This window comes from Paramormyrops kingsleyae, chromosome 14, assembly GCF_048594095.1.
Source record: "Paramormyrops kingsleyae isolate MSU_618 chromosome 14, PKINGS_0.4, whole genome shotgun sequence".
Classification (NCBI taxonomy): Eukaryota; Metazoa; Chordata; class Actinopteri; order Osteoglossiformes; family Mormyridae; genus Paramormyrops; species Paramormyrops kingsleyae.
Genome location: NC_132810.1, coordinates 23,092,204 through 23,109,529, shown reverse-complemented (window position 1 = coordinate 23,109,529; position 17,326 = coordinate 23,092,204). Strand labels below are relative to the sequence as shown.

Genomic DNA, 17,326 nt, shown 5'->3' with positions numbered 1-17,326 from the left:
ATACCCTTCGCAGTACGAGGAGCGTAATGGTGCGTTCGTTTTTCTCTCGGAACTCGGAAATTCCGAGTTGAGTGACATCACGTCCGACAATCTCCCGTTCGAGCTACCCACATCTCGGAACAAACATGGCTGCCTCCATGAACACGTTGCTGTGTGTTGTTGCTTTATATTTTAGCAGATTTGGAGTTTTACAAATGAAGAAAATGGAGAAATTTAGATTTTTCCGAGAGACAAACAAGAAACACGAACTAGTCAAACCACATTAAAAGCTTTATAAAATATTTTAGTACATTCATAGCGATATTCTTTTTTCGAACAGTAAATAAACTACAAACAAACCAAGTCGCCATGTTGAAATTACGTCACAAGGGCAACTCGGGCAACATGGTGCGTTCGTTTTTCTCTCGGAACTCGGAAATTCCGAGTTGAGTGACATCACGTCCGACAATCTCCCGTTCGAGCTACCCACATCTCGGAACAAACATGACTGCCTCCATGAACACGTTGCTGTGTATTGTTGCTTTATATTTTAGCAGATTTGGAGTTTTACAAATGAAGAAAATGGAGAAATTTAGATTTTTCCGAGAGACAAACAAGAAACACGAACTAGTCAAACCACATTAAAAGCTTTATAAAATATTTTAGTACATTCATAGCGATATTCTTTTTTCGAACAGTAAATAAACTACAAACAAACCAAGTCGCCATGTTGAAATTACGTCACAAGGGCAACTCGGGCAACAAAATCTTATCCGACTTCAACGTCATAAAAGGGGCGTGTTTCCGACGGGAAGTGATGTTTTTCGTGACGTATCGTGACGTTTTCATCCGAGTTCCGACTTGGAGAGAAATAATCGAACGCACCAACATCTTCCGACTTCAACGTCATAAAAGGGGCGTGTTTCCTTATCGAATTAAACTTTGGAATTAGCAGATTAATATTGAAGCTAACTTTTTGGCTAGCTGTGCCCACCGCCTTGAATTACCAGGAAGTTCCATGCCCATTGCCATATTAGTCATGATTGATGACAATTAAGCCCTGCCTAGCCAATAATATTGAAGCCTGATATGGCTTTCCTCATGGCTAGAGTGTGTCATAAGGGATTCGGAGGGAGACGGTCAGGTTCTAGCAGGCATGTGTTCTAGAAGAGGTGTTACTAGGATGTCATCTTTAGGTGGCCATTTGGATTATTTGGGCAGATAACAACAAAAATTTAGCTTTTCCTCAATACAGTATGTAAACAAGAGCATATTTTAATTCTGGGGGGTGGAGGGGGGGCATTGCAGTTACAGAATCCCATTTTTGTAGGGGGCTTCAGGGCCATTACTCCATTAAAAAGCAAAAACTAATTCTAGGATTCTAAATAAATTTAGGATTTAAATATTTTAGGGTATAGCTATAACAGTGGTTAGTTTTGAGCAGAAGATTCTTCTGGGTGGGCATTGCTGACCCCAGCCCACCCGTAGACACGCCGCCGTGTCCTAGTGCCTTTCTTATTCCTTAGTGTTTGACAGTGCCTCAGCTTGAGGTTTTGCCTGAGCTTAAGTGTGTGGCTGGTCATTTGTAGGCAGGGCCAGCCCAAGGCATAAGTGGCCTTAGGGCCCAGCGGCCACCAGGGGGCTCCCTATTTGATCAGCCTGTCAAAACTGGAAGTTGACAACTAGATTAATCAAATTTTGCTTAGGGCCCTGAACAGGGTTGGACCGGCCTTGCTCATACAGATTCCTCCCTTTCTTATCAGCCCAGCGGACTTCAGTCAGTCATGGTGTTCAGATGAAAATCTTCATGTGCTCTTTTCTGTCTGTGTGGTGCAGAATTGGACTGTTGTCTGGGATGTGTTGGAGGAGTGGACCCAGAAAGTAAGTGAGGAGCACCAGCAGAACTGGTAAGCTGCTGATCTGTATGCTGAAAGCTCACATATGGAAAAATGACCATTTCACCCACTCAGTTTGTTTGCTTGTTTAATGGAGACCATGCATGTTCCATTGACCATGATAAAGTTATCCCTAGAGCTAATTTTTACCTTAGTCCAGAAATGTAAAGACATGAATAAATTTTACTATAATAAAAATACAAATCAGTTGTATACAGGACATTGTATTGCCAAGACTGTATAAGAAATTCTTTTTTATATATCTTTTTCTCCCCTCAAGTGGATTGACCCCTACTGAAGCAGCATTTCTGTATGTTAAGGAAGTGGAAAAACTTGACGGCTTTGGGCAGGAAAGGTTTGCTGTCAAGGTAATGTGAGCGAGATACAAACAGGAAGTAATGCCTGATTGGGCCCCCTTTCTACATCCACTTTCTTCTGATGTATGACCACACCCCTGCTGGCAACAGCTCTTGATTTGAATGTCTATGCCCATGACAGGAAGTTAAAGCTAAGACTGTTCTGTTTTCATATTCTCCCTTTGAAATCACCTCCTTTTGTTTTTTCAGGACAGCTACACCAATTTCATTTACCTATGTGTCTCCTTCATTGGTGTGTTTGTTAAGAGCAAAGATGGAAGATCGTTGATGCTACACAGGTCTGTTGATATAGTTATTGATGAAGTTGTACCATATCATATGATGTCGTATATCAGAGTTATAAAATGCAAGCGGCAAAATTTTCACAAATAAACGAAGCAGCAGCAAAAGTAACTGTAAGATGTGTCAGATGTCATGTGACTCTGCGCGTTTCCTTTCTGAAAGAAAAAAAAATGGGGATTATTTATAATTTGAAGCTGTCTTAGAATCGCCATGCTTTAATTTTTGTGTTTGAAAGGTGATAACAAAATAATAATAAAGAATTGCATCATGGTTATATATGTGGCTCAGTGGGTAACACTGTCACCAAACGCCTCCAGCTTTTGAAGCTCTGAATCTCACCTCCATGCTGTGTGTGTGTGTGTGTGTGTGGATTTGCATAGATCAGTTCATTTCAGTTTTCAAATCACACCCCCCCCCCCCAAAAACAAACTTCACCAGCCAATTTCAGCCTGTTCTGGGGGTGGCAAAAACTGTTGACTGGGGGGTGGTGTGCTTCAGTGGTTTGATTGAATCACTCACTGGCAAATAAATACACTCAAAATTTAATTAAACTAGGTTACTTTAGGCTTATTAGTGGAGGCCCCTGGGCTTCTGCCCATGTAAACCCGTGCATTAAAGCGTGTCTGCCCATAATGTACCCTATGATAGACTGGCATCCTGTCTAGGGCGTAGCTTAGCCTTGTGTGTTGATCTGCCTGAGACTTCCCATGACCCTGACTGGGATAAGTAGTTAGAGAAGTTTCCAAATTTTTATCCTGAGAAATATCTGATTTTCTCGTTTTCAGATGGAATGACATCAAGTCCATCTCACGCAACAGGTCCACGGTCACCATGGAGATAAGCAAAAATGTTACCATTACGTTCCACACGGTGAGTGTTTGCGGTGATGAATACAATGGGCTTGCTGCACGCAAAAAATGTCACTCATTATTATGACGCTAACATTTGTGAATATATTATTTCTTAATTATGTTAAGGACACACAAGGACTACTGTGTGTTGTGAATTCTCATTATTCAGCTGCTGTTGATTCTAAAAAATATTTCATAAACAAAAAAAGAATAATAGTCTTCTGCAGTTTTGAAATTAATCATAGTTTTAATTTTGCTTTTAGGATGATATGGAAAACTCCAAATACATTGCAAGACTGTTCACCGCCAAGCATAAATTCTATGAGCAGAACAAAATAAGTTTAAAGTAAGATGTTTTCTTACTGACCATTCCTGAGTGCAACAATCGCGGGTTATTGTGTCAATTTAAAGTGTGTTTTTGATGCCAGGGATATTTTAAGTTTGTAAGCCTAATGCAAGTTTGTGGGTCACGCTGCCCCCTGTGGAGACGTGAGGAGAATACACATCTTCAGGCTTTGCCTGAATGTTTCATCTTCCAGCCTCATGGGGGGGGGGCTTTTAACTTTATTCTTCCATTTATATCTTTGTTACTTTACCGCCGACTGTAATTTGAAACATTTTTTGACCTCAGACAATTCCCAAGCATGGCTTATCTAAAGCAAAGTGAGGTTAAATGTTTTAACACGTACCATCTCTTTAGGGTCGTCTAGCTAACACCCCTTCATTGACATTCTGTAGCATCTCTCTTCAGAAAAGTTCATGCTAGACTCCTGGTTATTTGTATTTGGGAATGACATATGAATTGTTTGCGTATGCTGTTTTTCCTTGCCGAGACTCACCTGGTGGCCTCTCATTCTTGCAGCTTATCACGCTCACCGCTGCAGATCCGGAAACGTACCATATGCGATTGGTCCACTATGGTGAGACACTGAGATTACTGACCATCTTATCAAATCTCTGGTGCGGGGGCTTTTAAGATGCTTATTATTAAACTAATATGCTGCATGTTAGTTAGTGTGTAATGGGATTCAGAGTCAAAGGAGAGAGAAGCAGTAATGTGACATTGTTCTTGCAAGAAAAAAAAAGACTATTACTGTAGTTACTGCATGATCCGAAGACTCATAGGCTTTATATAGTATGGATACCATATTCTTAGTGACCAGTTTTTGCAGACAGTAAAAAACAAACAAACCATTGTTTGTCTCTGTATAATTTTGTGTCATTGCTGAAGTCGTGGTTAACATGCTCTGAAGGGGTGAACTGCTAATTGAAGAGGTTTTACCTTTTTTCTGTCCTGGTCAGGCAAGACCTCCATCCTACATGGTCCAGCCTCGGCATTCTCAGTGCGGGGGATTTTACCAAGACCCTCCGAGTTCTCAGGGTACCGACAACATTGAACGCCTTATTTTATTGTAAAGTGATTCTCTTGGGCGCCAGAAAAGGTGTCTACCCACCACGTTTATTTTTAAGAGGCGATAAATGTTCTGATAATTAAAAGTTTAATTTTCTTTATTTGGGTGATTTACTTATTGTGACCTTCCAGAACAGCTTATGACGTAACGTTGTTAGCAAAAGAAAATTGGTACAAGATTATTCGGAGGGAAAAATAAATGTTTGTATTCTTCATAGGCCTATTGGCTATTTAAATGTGTAATAATTGTACATGGCCTTTTGATCTTCTTCTGTCTCTCTAAAAGACAGTACTGATGGTCCCTATTATGAATCCGAGTCCAACTTTCTGAATGGCATGACTCATGATGGCAGCTTGTACAGCGCGCCCAGTACGACCTCCCTCAGCCGCTCGCAGACCATCATCCAAACCTCCCCGGTATCCTCCACCCTCAGCGTCCAGAGCATCGACATCTCACCTCCTGAATACTCCCTTAGCCGCCGCCACCCAGGCACCGCACCTTCTTACCGCCACACCCCCGACTACGAGAGCGTCATGCAGCAGAAGCTGATTGTGGCGGCCAAGGCTCGCCATGGCCAGTCCCTGTACGGCCAGCCAGAGATGAGGGAACGGGTCGCCCCATACCCCAGTTCTCATAACCCTCAGGTTAGATACAGCATGCCTGTGACTACGGCTACCCATGAGAACCTTGGGCGTAGTTACACAACTAATCCAGCTGAGGGCAGCACCATCGTGCAGACAGTGAGCACCCCAGAACTGGCCCACGTAAGACCACAGAGTACACAGTGCAATAGCACCACCCACGTGCCAAGAGGCCCCCTGTCTGGCCCGCTGCCCTCTTACCCCTGCTTCCGCCCTGCCGCAAGCTCCCCCGACTTGATGAGTCCCCATCTCAGGCGTACGGGAGGCAGCAGCCCAGAGCTGGTCTCGAGAAAGGTGCAGCCGTCTGTAAAGAACTTCCACCCAGACAGATCTACCATAGTCCACCACCCTCCCAAGGAAAGCTTGAGAGCTACACAGCACCAGGTGGCCTTCAAGCACTGCCAAAGCCTGGAAGTCATGAGCAGCATGGTGCAGGGGATGGAGGCCATGACGCTTAAGGTACTCAATGCCCCACTGCTGCAGAGGAGCACTCTTAGAGATCAACTGGCTTCCCTTACCTCTGAGATGCCTGTCCAGAAACCCACAGAGAACGTTTTCTCCTACCAGCATGTGAGGAACCCGTCTAACGCCACCGTACTCATCCACAGTAGCGGGAGTGAAGAGGAGGAGATACTTGACCCTGGTCTTCAGGCTCTGAGATTCAGGCAGCGATCCATCAGTCCACAGCTGAGGGCAGCTCTTGCCAGAATCCCAAACAAGCCCCCACCTGAGTATCCAGGGCTTGGGAGGGTCACCAGTAACGAGGCTGTGGTACATAAGAGTGAAGGCCAGAACCGAGTCGGTGATCTGATGCGCTCAGAAACCCAGCTCATAGGATCCACGCTTGGGCCGTCCGTCTCGGAGCCGAACCTGGCGAGCTTAAAGGAGAGGGTCAAGAAGAAGGTGGGCAAAGAGAGGCCTGTCTCAGAGATGTTCTCCATTCAGGACAGCATTGTGGAGCGGGAGATTATGCAAAGGGTAAGGGTGACCCATGTTATCATGATAAAATCTAAGGTCTCAAAAGACTGTTTCATGAGGATAGAGCTGGGCGATATGGCAAAAAAAATCACGATATTTTTTCCTGTATTGACCAATATTGATAATTATCAATGTTATAGTTTTACAATGCTGTTCCATGTAATAATGTAATAATCAAAATAATAATAAAAATAACCCTATTCTGACAAATAAAATGAATACATTGAAATAAACAATATTAGTAAACAAATACTTATTTTCCAAACAAATTTTACTGTTTACATACAAAATTCCCTTAAAATTATATAAGGTTATTGATTTTCAAGTATTTAAAGAAATATAGCTCAAATGAACAAAACCATATAATAATGTAACAATGTGCAAAACTGTATAATATTGCAAATATGTTAAAGGGCAAACATAAAATAAAGCAGGACAGCAACAAGTATCTTCCTCTATTCTTGGTCTCTTAAAAACTTTTAAAAATTATGAGGTAGAAAAGTATCTAAACCAAACAAAAAACACTTATTCATAAAAATGCCAAATCATGGTTAGACTTTTTTGTCCGGCGCTGCAAAACGTCACCACGCGTCACAATGTCACATGGTACAAAATCCTCGCGAGAGCAAGACGACTTAATATGGAAGGCCAACGGGGCCAAAACGTCTTAAAACTTCACGCCTAAAGACGTCAAATATTAACGGCTAGAGACGTCAAATTTGCACGCCTTTAGACGTAAAAAAATCAGCACGTTGATTTTTCACATGCAAAAAATCAACATGTCGATTTTTCACGCCTAAAGACATACTTTTTTACACCTTCAGACGTCAAAAACAGGTAGAATTTCTCTCTTTTTAAATGAGGACATACACTTAACGTATTTCCTCTTTTCGATTATTAAAATTAGAGCACAAGGTGATTCTGCCTTTATTATGTTGGTTTTACAACTTCAAATGTACAACTTAAAGTGAAAACGAGCCTAGAATAACGTAAAATGCCGATAACGATTTCGATGAATGAAGCACTAATGTGACAGATTTCTTCATCAGGGGAGCTGATCAGACATTGCATGGATGATGTATTTGCGTGTTGCAGTTTTTCTGCACAATCGACCATTTTCACTGATGCCCGAAATGGTAGTCAGAGGCACAATATGCTGCCATCATTTTAACATGTAAATTTTTTAAAATGCAGTAATTTTTGCTACAACATTTTCATGTTTACTCACTTTAAAATAATGTCTGTGGGACGACGAATGATGAGAAAAAGTAACAGCTGTATATTACAAGAATTAAAATAATAATAATAACTAATATCTTATGATCTGTCCTTGTGTTTGGTGACTTGTACGATCCTCGTGTGTGCCACGCCCCCTCCTTACCTCGTGTTAATTCCTGATTGTGATCACCTGTTGCCTGTTATTTTCGCCTTGTCCTGTGTATTTAGTCTGCGACTGAGTCCGTTTTCCCCAGGTCTGTCATTAACATTCGTCCTGTGCTGCTTTAATAAAACCCTGTTTACCCGTATTCACGGCTTCCTTAATCTGATTCTCCACTCCCTGCTCCTTCGTTCGCGCAGGTCTCAACAACTTGTATGTATAAAGCCATTTATACATAGATAATAAGACTTCAATATAGACACCATTAAATACCCGCAGTGCTGGGATAGCTGAATAAATATGTTGAATGTAGTCACTGGATGGAAGTTACAAGTATGTGCAATTGTTTGTCTAATGGACAAAAGTCCTTGAGGCAGGTGTGTGACAGCAGATAGTTTGTATGCAAAAAAAGCCAGTATATCCATGTTTTTCATGTTCAGTGTGCATGTATGAATGGATAATGAATGGATATTTTAAAAAGAGGGAAATACTCAATTAAGGGACGTTTGTGGACAGGAGTTGGTGGTGCTTTTATTTTGAAAGGGTCGCTTTGTCGACATCAGCACACGTTGCAAAATGCCGCCTGTTTTTGACGTCTGAAGGTGTGAAAAATTGACGTGTTGATTTTTTGCATGTGAAAAATCGACGTGTTGATTTTTTGCATGTGAAAAATCGACGTGTTGATTTTTTACATCTGAAGGCGTGCAAATTTGACGTCTCTGGCCATCTTTAGGCATAAAGTTTTAAGACGTTTTGGTCCCATTGGCCTTCCATAACTTGAGACAGACCGTGCAGCACAAACTGGAACCGCCTCCATGACGACACAACTTTGCCCTTATTGGCTGAAGATTTTATGGTGCATTCGATTATTTCGCTCCAAGTCGGAACTCGGATGAAAATGTCACGAAACGTCATGAATAACGTCACTTCCCGTCGGAAACACGCCTCTATTATGACGTTGAAGTCGGAAAAGATTTTGTTGTCCAAGTTGCCCCTGTGACGTAATTTCAACATGGCGACTTGGTTTATTTGTAGTTTGTTTGCCGTTTGAAAAAAGAATATCGCTATGAATGTACTAAAATATTTTATAAAGCTTTTAATGTGGTTTGACTAGTTCGTGTTTCTTGTTTGTCTCTCGGAAAAATCTCCATTTCTCCATTTGGAAAACTCCAAATCTGCTAAAATATAAAGCAACAACACACAGCAACGTGTTCATGGAGGCAGCCATGTTTGTTCCGAGATGTGGGTAGCTCGAACGGGAGATTGTCGGACGTGATGTCACTCAACTCGGAATTTCCGAGTTCCGAGAGAAAAACGAACGCACCATTAGTCACACACATGACGTTTGTATCCCAGGACGTTCCAATGCGTTATCTGCTATTTCTCCCGAAAAGCAGTGAGAACTGGTTTTCAGTTCATTTACCTGGTAAAATAAAGTTTAAATAAATTACATAAATGCTCTAACAGTACACATAAGTTAGTGGTTTATTTATTGTTAGTTACTGCAATGTTGCGCTGCTTTATTTGTTTAATCGTCCAGTCTGAAGAAGGCATTCAAGTAAGAATTGCATTGTACTCTGTACATGACAATAAAAACTTTGAATCCTTTAAATGCATGTATCTTTTTCCTGGCAGCTATCTTTTTACACAGAGCCACTATACCCAATAGTTTTATTCACTGCTTTCAGTTTGTATCAGGAGTTGGTTATTGTAAAAGAAGTAATGTGCATGCAGGTGATATTTGTATAGATTTATCTACACCCTTCTGGCAGTGCTGCCATTGCAGTCAGGTCTCGCAGGCTACAAGGAGTAGATGTTGTCCGACTTGGCTGCAGTCAGTTTATACTCCACCCCTGCAGCCGCCAGCAGATCACGTTCCACGTCGCGTCAGCTGCAGACCAGCTGCTAAGTCCAAGTCGAACACACCCATTGCTTCTTTAAGGGAGGATGGGCAAAATTACATCGTCGGTGATCGAGTTGTCTGTCTCAGCGCATTCTCTAAAACGGAGCAAACTTGGTTGATAAAGTTTTATAGTCTGGGTGTATCATCGTGATCGTCCTCATTTTTTATCGATAAAAATCGAGATCGTTTTATCGCCCAGCACTACATGAGGATTTATTTGTGTGGCACAAGTTTTCATGATTAACATAATCAACACACGGGTCATGCCCGTATATATCATTGAGGACTCCAAGATCATGCCTTTGGTATTTTTTCTGCATTTTTTTAAAGGGATATTTTATTGAATGATGTTGAGAACAAGCCTGACCGAGAGATCAGATGTCAGTGCAGTCAGATCGAAGCATAGACACAAATTAAAAATTCAAAATTTATACTGTAGTCTTAAAAGGTTTTCTTGGAGTAACATGCCCCCAAACCCCCCTAGGAAGGGCTAACACTTTTGACCTTGGTACAGTGGTACCTCAGAACTCGAACTTAATCCGTTCAGAACTCGGGTTCGAATCCTAAAAAGTTTGAGTTCTGATCAAAATTTCCCCATAAGAAATAAGCTTTTAAACACAAAAATGAACAGGATAAAACAAGAAGAGCATATACTAAACACATTTTCGCAATTTCTCGCAAACACTGCGCCAACACTGTAAGCTGTGCGTAACATTTTTTTCTTAATGGCTTCCAAAACGATAAAGAATGTACCCCAACACTACCCCAAGCTATGCCCCAACACTAGTCTATGCCATGCGGTCCATTGTTTATTTTTATTATTACTCTGTATTCGTTAATTTGTTCGTAAATGAAACCTAAAACTTTTTGTAACATTTGTACAACTATTCCGTAACTTTTTGGTGAACAATGGCTACCAAAATGATATAAAGTACAGTGTATTGTCTGATATTCTCAATAAAAAAAGCAACTAACAAATGATGTTATCATAGCGAATGCAAGGCTGAGACTGAAGCATTACCCTTTGTTTCCACTGAGAGACGTGCCGCGTGACTCATTTCCCCACACGTAATCTTAGTTATCTTAGATTGGTGTTCACGATTCAACTTCTGAGATTCAGATCGAGTTCTAGGTAAATTTTTTTCAAACTGGTTGGTTCGACTTTTAAGAAATTTGAGTTCTAATGATTTTGAGTACTGAGATACCACTGTATTTAAAAAATCCTGCCCATGGCCCTGGCACAGGTCTTTATTTAACAGACAATGGTCTGAGGACTGCTGATTCTCCAGCCTTCCTGTTTGGCAGGGAGCTAAAATGTGGACTGTCTGGCAGGGAGCGGGGAAGGAGCTGAAATGTGGACTGTCTGGCAGGGAGCTGGGAAGGAGCTAAAATGTGGACTGCTGGCAGGGAACTGGGAAAAAGCTAAAATGTGGACTGTCTGGCAGGGAGCGGGGAAGGAGCTAAAATGTGGACTGCTGGCAGGGAACTGGGAAAAAGCTAAAATGTGGACTGTCTGGCAGGGAGCTGGGAAGGAGCTAAAATGTGGACTGTCTGGCAGGGAGCTGGGAGGGAGCAAAAACATAGTCTCCGAAGACTGGGTTGGGTTGGAAAACGTTGATTTAATATATGACATTTTTGAGTATTAAAAAATACATGAGATTCTGGCACTACTCCATAGTTTGGAAAAAAGATATTTTGTGGCTCACTACAGTGACTATGTTCCTTTTCCTTTTTCATTCAGACGCGGGAAAAGCAAAAAATGGAGATGGACTCTCTGAACAGGCCTTTGAGGATGGCATCCCAGAATTGCTTCTATGCAGCCGGCTTGCCAGGCTCTGAGAACCAGCATGCTGACCCTGTTCCTGTGTCATTCATAGACGAGCCGGTAAGACCGCGACACTCTAGCTGTGAATTGTGAAATCACAATGCACTATTCATGCAAAAGCAACAATACTATTAGTCATGTGCAAGGTGGTGTCACATCCATCATTTCCTAAAATGAAATGACACGATTAAACATACTGACACAGTTGCTATATTTACATATATAGACTATGTTTTTTTCCTCTTTGAAAATATTGATGATATCAGTAGGGATTGATGCCAGGTCTTTTATCATTACTGAAGAAGCCTTACTTTTGTATTTATGCAAGTATGCATGTATTGAAGCTCTTATTGTACCAAATGGCACAATACAGATGACTAACATTCTTGATGTTTACAAGAACTGACAAATGGGAACCTTGATGCCATTCCAGTTTAAATGAGAAATGGAACTGAAGTCACTTGGCAAACAAGGTGAAATAACCTCAGTAGTGTTGATCTCAGTTTACACTAACTCTGAGTTAACTGCTGGTGTAAAACAGTATCTGTAGGTGCATATATAAATAACATAATTAATGAAGCTTGTGTAAGGATTGCACCCATCCATCTTCTAATTTCTTATCCTATTCAGGGTCACAGGGGGGCCTGGAGCCAATCCCAGGCAGCACAGGGCACAAGGCTGGGGTACAGTCTGGATGGAATGCCAGTCTATCACAGGGTACGTACACACATGCAGTCATACACATTGGGAAATTAGTCTAACAGTTAGTCTAACTGCATGTCGTTGGACTGCAGGGAGAAACAGGGTACCTAGAGGAGAGGAAGAACATTAGTTAGTACTAATTAGTTAGCAAAAAGCAGAACCCCCAACCATGGAGATGTGAGACAGCAGGTGCTAATCACAGAGCCAGGAAAGCATTATTATTTTAGGATGTAGTTTTAAAGGCTGCTATAAAAGAACTTCCGAGGAAGATTTGATTATATTCTTCACAGGTTAATACCAATTAATCCAGTTAAACTGGTTATCATTGCTGCAGAAAATTTATTAAAATGCATGCTGTACATAGCAATAGGCTAATCGCTAAGATCTGGAATTTTGCATGTTGCTCCCCTGCGCACAACAGTGTCGGTTCATGGAGAGGAGACTGGAGGAGGAGCTGGTCACCGCAGAATCTCTTGATCAGATCCAGGAGAAGGCTGCCGACAGGGTGGCCATCACGGCATTGCTATCGGGCAATGCTCAGCGGAGTCAGTTCCTGCGCATAGTTCCATATGGGAACGACCACATAGGGCTGCTTCGCAGCAGTGATGAGAGGGGTGGCTACATCAGTGCTTTGCACATCAAAGTTTGACAGGAGCTTTTAGAACTCTGATGTGTGTGTAGCTCTTCTTTGGTGTTGGCCCCTCCCCACCAGGCCTGCCTGAGTTCTAAAACGTAAATGGACGTTAGGGTAATAATGAGTAGCACAGAGTTAGTACTACTTCAATTAAACAACCAATTTTATTGACCCAAAAAAACAATGAGCTCCCGGCAAGGCCAAATTGCGCAGAAAGGTATAAACAACTTAACTCAAAAGCGGCTGCAATTCTATTCACTGCATCTTAAATGAAAACAGAGGAAGATACGTCTGCAGGGTCAGCTCACCAAAAAAATCGGAAAAAAATTTCGGCCAAAGGCCTATTTACCGATACCGGTGCAAGCACCTACAATCGAGCAATATCAACCCGTGCTACGCAGTTAAATACCCCTCCCAAGGTATTAATACCGCTCAATAGTGTTGGCGCGCTTTACTTCACCCCTAATGGGCATCCAACAGTCTCGTACTCACAAAACCCCAGTGAAGCTTGGAAAGTCACACGTCCAGTGAATCCGTACCGCAGCAATCCAGCGTTGCCGGAGGAACTGCGGGCTCTTCCAGTAGCCATGCAGTGCTATTTGGTAAAATGGCGTATCGGTTGCTGCAGGCCTTCGGAGAAACACTTGCTATCCCCACGTCAGTGACTCATATAGATCTCAAACCCTCCCCCTTTATGCCGGAGCTTTTGGAACACAAACCATAAATACTCCTAACTATTACAGTTCCTCCAAACCAAAAAACAAAATGGAAAAAGAAAACTGCGCAATAACTATTTAGCCGCGCTATGCGCGCTAGCATCAGTGTAACTTCAATAACCTGGCGTCTCTTCTGGAGTCGCACTCGCCAAGCGCATCGCCCCTCCTTTACCTAACGGCAGGATAGACTCCTACTAACGCAGTCCCCAGTAACTACTGAAGAACAGCCAGGCAAGCTCAGCGTGGCTCCTTCCCTTCTCCACTCTCTGGCTGCTTAACCCTGTCTCTCCCTCAGGGAGCTGTTCGCCACCCACAGACCCACCCTCTCACCTACTGTGTGAGGGGGAACCCAACAGACTAGTATCTCCTCCAGTCACAGAGCGACTTAGCAATTCTAGCCCAGCTATGCAGCACTGCACGTCCGCATGGCCTGTATGTCCCCTCACAGACTACGCTATGGAGCACGCTCCTGTTAACTTAAAGGAACAGACCATGGTTTGAATAAGCTGGGCTAAACCCGGGTTACACGTGTTTACTACAGTGAAAAGGGAAATGGTGCATGTTTCACAAATTTTACACCACACACAGGGGTGGGTTTGTTGTTTCGGGGGCCCCACTCAAGAAAGTCACTTCGGGGGCCCCACCATGCCACCATGTTTGTTGTACTTTCAAGTTTTTTTGGGATCTTGCCACCATGTTTGTTGTACTTTTAAGTGCATTTTATTGCTTGTGGTGAAGAAACTGGCGAGCAAATCAAACTTCCTACCTTTGGCTTTATTTTTTTGTTGCCACTGGGATGTTATCACTTTACAGTCATGCATCACATTAACGTTAGTTAGCAAGTCAACACAAGTCAAAAGATCGTAGCTAGCTTGCTGGTTAGCAAAATGTTCTGTTTGAACATCTCTTAAATAAGGAACACGTTTATTGAATACTTTGTGCACTACTGTTTCTGGCCAACAGAAGGATCCCAAACCTCGGGGACTTCACTCAAATGCTGACCACGCAGACATGCTCTGCATCACTAATACAAGCCCAGCAGGTGTTTCAAAATGATTTCAGCCTCTAGTGATTCAAATAATTTGACTGAATGCAAGCAAACCTAACTGAATCTCAATGTTGAAAACATACTTGAAAAAACAAACTAATTAAGGAAAATTTTGATAAATGTAACAGTATACAGGTCTAAAGTCTTAGGTCTTTTTAAATCAAGAAATGTAATTATAAATTTTTCTAAAACATAAATTTCCACAGATGCATATTTCCTGAGGCTGCACCTGCAGCTTACCTCCTGAGACCTGAAGATGCAGACCTTAATACCGTAACTCAGTTTCTTAATTAGTGCTTTCATTCTGTCCAGTATTATTAAAAAAAAACACCTTAATAACTTACCGTTATCTATAATAAATGGCACATTTCCCTTGCAGTTTATTGATAGTGATGTTACTTTCAATGAAATCGTCTTTCTATGTTTCCATGGTCACCAAAATCATTGGAGTTGCATCAGAATTTTTTATTTTTTTTTGTCTCGAGCACAGTGCCAAATAATATTATTTTTGGATTGTTTTTCATTGTAGGATAAGAACACACTCATTAAAACTAAGAAACGAGAAGAAAATGGAAGGAATGATAGAATGGCATCAACATGCAATGAAAAACCATTTGAAGTCACAGCAGGGGGAAATAGGTACATTAGGAGCAATGACGTATTGAGCAAAGGTATAAGCCTTCTTAAATACACCAACCCACCCACATCCTTGTCCTCCTTAGCTGAGGTAATTATTCTCCATGGTATGGTCTGACTCACAGAGGACAGATTCTCCCTGTGCTTTGAAATGTGAAACAGCTTCTAAACATATCCCTCCTTTTGTCCCACACTGTTATAAATACATGCAAAAAAATCATATCACATAGATTAAAAGAAGCAATCATGTAATGAGATGTACACAAAGGAAAGAGAAGCACAGATTCTGAGCCGCGGGTCGCTAAAGAAGGCATTGGGGCCGAGGCGCGGTGCCAGAGGAGCAGCCCGCCACGTGTACGGCGCTGTGCTTGTTCTCTGTGGACTCTGCCTATAGCCCCATGGTGCGTGACGCACAGGCGGATGCCGCTGGGTCCCGGGGGGTCACCGTGACCCGGTGCACTTGGCGGATGGGCTGAGGACAGTCTAGAGAAGAAGCTGAAACCTCTGCAGCAGATGGCATCTGCACATGCTCGTTAACTACTAAGGAGGCACTGTTATGAAACAGCTCTGCAGACCTTGAGTACACCTAACATCTGTTAGTGAAAAATAAATTTAAAAAACCAATGTAGCTTCAATACTTGCGATTTGACTGTGCAAAGGCATTTCTGCTGATATTCTCTCTATGTATTCCTCGGCCTGTCTGTGCCCAGGTAATGCGGGGGGGGGGGGGGGGGGGGGGTTTGACTGCCACTACATTGCCACACAGGAGCCTTTGCCAAACACATGCCAGGACTTCTGGCAGATGGTCTGGGAGCAGGGAGTGAATGTCATTGCTATGGTTACAATGGAAGTGGTGTGTTAGGCTCATTCTGAATAGCCCTACAATTTCCTGAAAATGGGCAAAATGGGGATTTTAAATGATAATATTCTCACATAATACATTCATTTTTTAAAAGACAACATTCCCAAAGATACCAAAGAAACTACAATTCCTGTATTTTTATCACTGTGAATGAAAATGTTCTCATATTAAATTCATTTTTTTTCCTTGAAATGTTTCCATGATCTGTGTTTAGTGTTCTGCTTCAAAAGCCCTTACTTGGAGACAGCAGTTACAGTATCTTGTTTATAATAATGCAGTAGAGAACAGCATAATACAGCTTCAGAATGTAATTATCATCATATGACAGATAATTTGTCCAGCCAGTTAAATGTTTGTATAGTGACGGTGGAAAATTGTTTGTTATAAGACAGGAATCTATGTATTTACAAATGAAATGGAGTTGTAATTACTGAACACAAAGCCTTGTTGAAAGAAATTACTGTTTATTGTAATTACATTGGTCTAAATACATGTAAGACAGCCGTAAAAAAAAAAAAAGTGGTTCAGTCCATTAAGAAGAGCTTTGGATTTAAAATTGTACTGCCTCTCTCTTGTGACGTTGTTCTGTTGGAACGTAGGAGCCAATTTCATACAAGAAAAAAATAACTAGGAGTTGGATTTTCATAAAAATGTAACATTACTCATTTGCAGTTGATGTGTGGGACTCGCTATAATAGTACTGGTTACTTTTCTGACTGCCCCAGAACTACCTTAAGGTTGTACTGGCATCATTACAAGATAAAATATCACTCAGTTTATTAATAATGTATTATGTGCAACTATCAAGATTGAGCCTGGATGTTGGCCCACGCTGGTGACAAAATCTGTTTGCATGGACTGGCTCCCTGGATGACTGCATTAGCTTATGTTGCTTTTCTGTTCTGGCTGTGCTTGGCTTGATAGTACATGTTCAAATGGAAAAAGTGCCTCTGCACGTGTCATAAAGGGGGTGTCTCAAAATGCACACGTTTCTTAGATTATATTCCTGGTCACATAGATAAATTAGAAAATCAGAATAATTAGGCTGTGGTCAGCATGGTAGGTAGGCATTGGTTGTTAAAATGTTAGATTGTAATGGGCTTTTGGCTAATATGCGTTCAAAAACCTTACTAAGGATCAGTGGCAGCTCTAGACAATTTCAGCTGGGGGGGGGGGCAGACTGGGGCCAGATGCAGTTGACCTTAAT

The 17,326-nt window shown here is 41.8% G+C and overlaps 1 protein-coding gene across 4 annotated transcripts in view; it reads left to right on the top strand.

The window, feature by feature from the left end:
* Positions 1-15,972, top strand: part of LOC111833505 (tyrosine-protein phosphatase non-receptor type 14-like) — a 29,002-nt gene extending 13,030 nt beyond the window's left edge. For 3 of the 4 annotated variants that reach the window (XM_072698855.1, XM_023791811.2, XM_023791812.2), the window contains 11 exons: positions 1,816-1,886; positions 2,155-2,242; positions 2,441-2,529; positions 3,319-3,403; positions 3,648-3,730; positions 4,247-4,304; positions 4,687-4,765; positions 5,082-6,415; positions 11,438-11,581; positions 12,152-12,238; positions 12,645-15,972. In XM_072698855.1, the coding sequence (XP_072554956.1) occupies positions 1,816-1,886; positions 2,155-2,242; positions 2,441-2,529; positions 3,319-3,403; positions 3,648-3,730; positions 4,247-4,304; positions 4,687-4,765; positions 5,082-6,415; positions 11,438-11,581; positions 12,152-12,238; positions 12,645-12,872 (2,346 nt within the window). In that variant the 3' untranslated portion in view covers positions 12,873-15,972. Of the gene's footprint in view, positions 1-1,815; positions 1,887-2,154; positions 2,243-2,440; positions 2,530-3,318; positions 3,404-3,647; positions 3,731-4,246; positions 4,305-4,686; positions 4,766-5,081; positions 6,416-11,437; positions 11,582-11,921; positions 11,995-12,151; positions 12,239-12,644 lie in introns of all 4 variants that reach the window. The other variant, XR_002835774.2, reaches the window with a different exon arrangement.
* The last annotated feature ends 1,354 nt before the right edge of the window (positions 15,973-17,326 follow it).